Genomic DNA, 2,383 nt, shown 5'->3' on the forward strand with positions numbered 1-2,383 from the left:
GAAGAAAACATACTTTGGTCAAGGAAAGGTTTCGGAGACAAAGAAACAACCTGGTAGATGAGGTCTAAAATCATTGCTTGAGGCTCCCTTCCTTCCCTTTTATAGCTCATCTTGTAGGGTAGTGTTGGCTACACAATATAAGGATAGCAATGCTTAATCATTTAATTCGTTTAACTTATTTCAACCTATCGTACGTAGATCGGATAAGATTACCTGCTTAATAAAATAGATAGGTTCAAAAGTTGATTGTTGGCACCTTTAGTAAACAAGTCACGTTTGAGTTGTCAGAATATTTATCTATTCTATATTTGACCTGACTTGTTTCTGATCCGACCCGATCTTATTACTACCTTAACAATAAAGGTTAGCCTTTTGTCCGGCAACACCACAAAGGTCGTTTGCAAAATTAACCCACATAGGGCATGCTATATAAATTACTGCTCATCATTTATGTCCACTAGAGGACTTCATTAATGCACAATTTTTCCCAATTTATGTGGCTTCAAAACATGTACAGCATCATCACCTACAGGCCTAAATGGAGCACTGGAGAGTTATTACTGTGGTATTAAACTTTCAAGTGGAGTGGTTTGCCCTAACTTTTTTTTACGGATGATTTATACAGTTCTATTATGGATACATCCAAAAAAGTTAAAAAAACAGCAAGTTGTGCTCTAGACAACTCTCTCTTCCCAACTCACTAGAACTCTCTAGAGTGATCGGCTACATACGAGACCATCCAATCTGCGGCCCGTTAGCTTCTCTATATACATGCTTGGTCTGAAATGCCATGTCGCCACTAACTATAGCCCGAATGTTTTGCAACAAAAGGTAGCATCCACATCCATGCCATTGATGCCCTTCTGGGTTTGCTTGCTTTAATACAACATTAAGAACACTGTAAAACCGTATAGCTTTTCCCATCAACGTGGGATTGGAGTAGATAGAAAGGAGAGCCCTATTGGTAAGGTTCCACAGTTGGATTCCTTCTTCCGGGAATGGGTCAACTTGGAGAACATAATGTGTTTTCCTTCAATGCCTATCATCCACTACCATTATGCTTTACCTCTCATTTGGCTCCTAGATTTGTTACTTCTCTAAGCCTCTAACTGTACCCTGGATCTACCATCAGACTAGACTTTTGAGAGTCCATCCATTGTGATGTATCTGGGAATTAGGAACACTTTGGCTCTTAGGTCATGCTTGGAGAGTACATTCCGTCACCCATTTCACTCCTGTATGCCTTAATACTCTTGGAGCCCACAAGAGCTGAGCCCCTTGATGGCATATGTGAACTCAATAAAGGCTTACGGCCTGGTGGACCTGGTGGTTGGTCTTTTTTCACTGACAAGAAAACTAAAGCAGGTGGCCACATTAAAAGTTTTCCACTCAGAGAGGGAAGACAGAGATAGAGCAGGGGGGAAGAAAAAAAGCGGGGAGAGAAATCCTCATCGAGAGGAGATGGCAAAGCCTCCCGTCAACTCCACCTTGAAGAAGAGTCTGATCTCAGTGGCACTGCTGCTCCTCTTTGCATCAAGGAAGAGCATTGGAGGGGAGGTGGTGGTGGAGTTGGGATGCTCCGGGAAGTTTAGGGACTGCCTCTGGGAGAAAGGAGAGATGGAGATGGACTCAGAGACCAACAGGAGAGTGCTTTGGGCTGCCCACAAGAACTACATCAGCTACGAGGCTCTCAAGGGGGATGTGGTGCCTTGCACCAAGCCTGGGGTGCCCTACTACAACTGCCGTGCCCTTCCCAAGGCCAGTCCCTACAGTAGGGGGTGCCAAGCCATCTCTGAGTGTAGGGGAGGATAGATCTCATGATGCATTAGAGAAACAGAGAGGAAGTGGAATCTCATGTGCTCTTTCGCTTTGCTTGGATTGTAATAAATTATTATTGTAGAATAATCATGCTCATATTATGTTTCACAAAAATCTTGCTTATATTATTTTTAAGTTTGCTTTGCACATAAGATGTCAAGCGTGAACTACTTTATGAAATCTGGGTTTGGATATCGTTTTGGATGGTGGATTCGATTCATGACCCTTGGTGCTTTGTGCTGGCATTGTCTAAGCGCAATGGAGCACAGCTGTTTTTGCAAAGAGAGATTCCATTCTTTCAGCCCCGGGGGGGGGGGGGGAGGAGGAACGTACCCATAGGGCAAAGCAAACGTACCCATAGGGCAAAGGAAACCATTTAAGCTGGTGAGCCTTCAAACCAAACGTAGCTAGATGCCACTAGCAATTACAACTCATCAATCTGGGTGGTCGCATCATTATTTTGAACTTCAAACCTGGTTGGATTAATAACAAAACTCAGCTGAGTTTCACTAGATCAGTCAATACTTTGCCTATAAACTTACATGGATTGGATCCCCCAAAATCC

The 2,383-nt window shown here is 43.2% G+C and overlaps 1 protein-coding gene across 1 annotated transcript; it reads left to right on the forward strand.

Annotated features, from left to right (window-relative positions):
* Positions 1-1,372: 1,372 nt before the first annotated feature.
* On the forward strand, positions 1,373-1,953 carry LOC120112267 (rapid alkalinization factor-like). Its single transcript, XM_039131134.1, has one exon. It carries the CDS (start codon positions 1,462-1,464, stop codon positions 1,810-1,812), a length of 351 nt encoding a protein of 116 aa, XP_038987062.1. The 5' UTR covers positions 1,373-1,461; the 3' UTR covers positions 1,813-1,953.
* Positions 1,954-2,383: the final 430 nt, after the last annotated feature.

This window comes from Phoenix dactylifera, chromosome 10 (genome assembly GCF_009389715.1).
Source record: "Phoenix dactylifera cultivar Barhee BC4 chromosome 10, palm_55x_up_171113_PBpolish2nd_filt_p, whole genome shotgun sequence".
Taxonomy (NCBI): domain Eukaryota; kingdom Viridiplantae; phylum Streptophyta; class Magnoliopsida; order Arecales; family Arecaceae; genus Phoenix; species Phoenix dactylifera.

What these genes read in the sequence shown, in the direction of transcription:
- LOC120112267 (XM_039131134.1), top strand. Translation starts at nt 1,462, where the DNA reads ATGGCAAAGCCTCCCGTCAACTCCACCTTGAAGAAGAGTCTGATCTCA.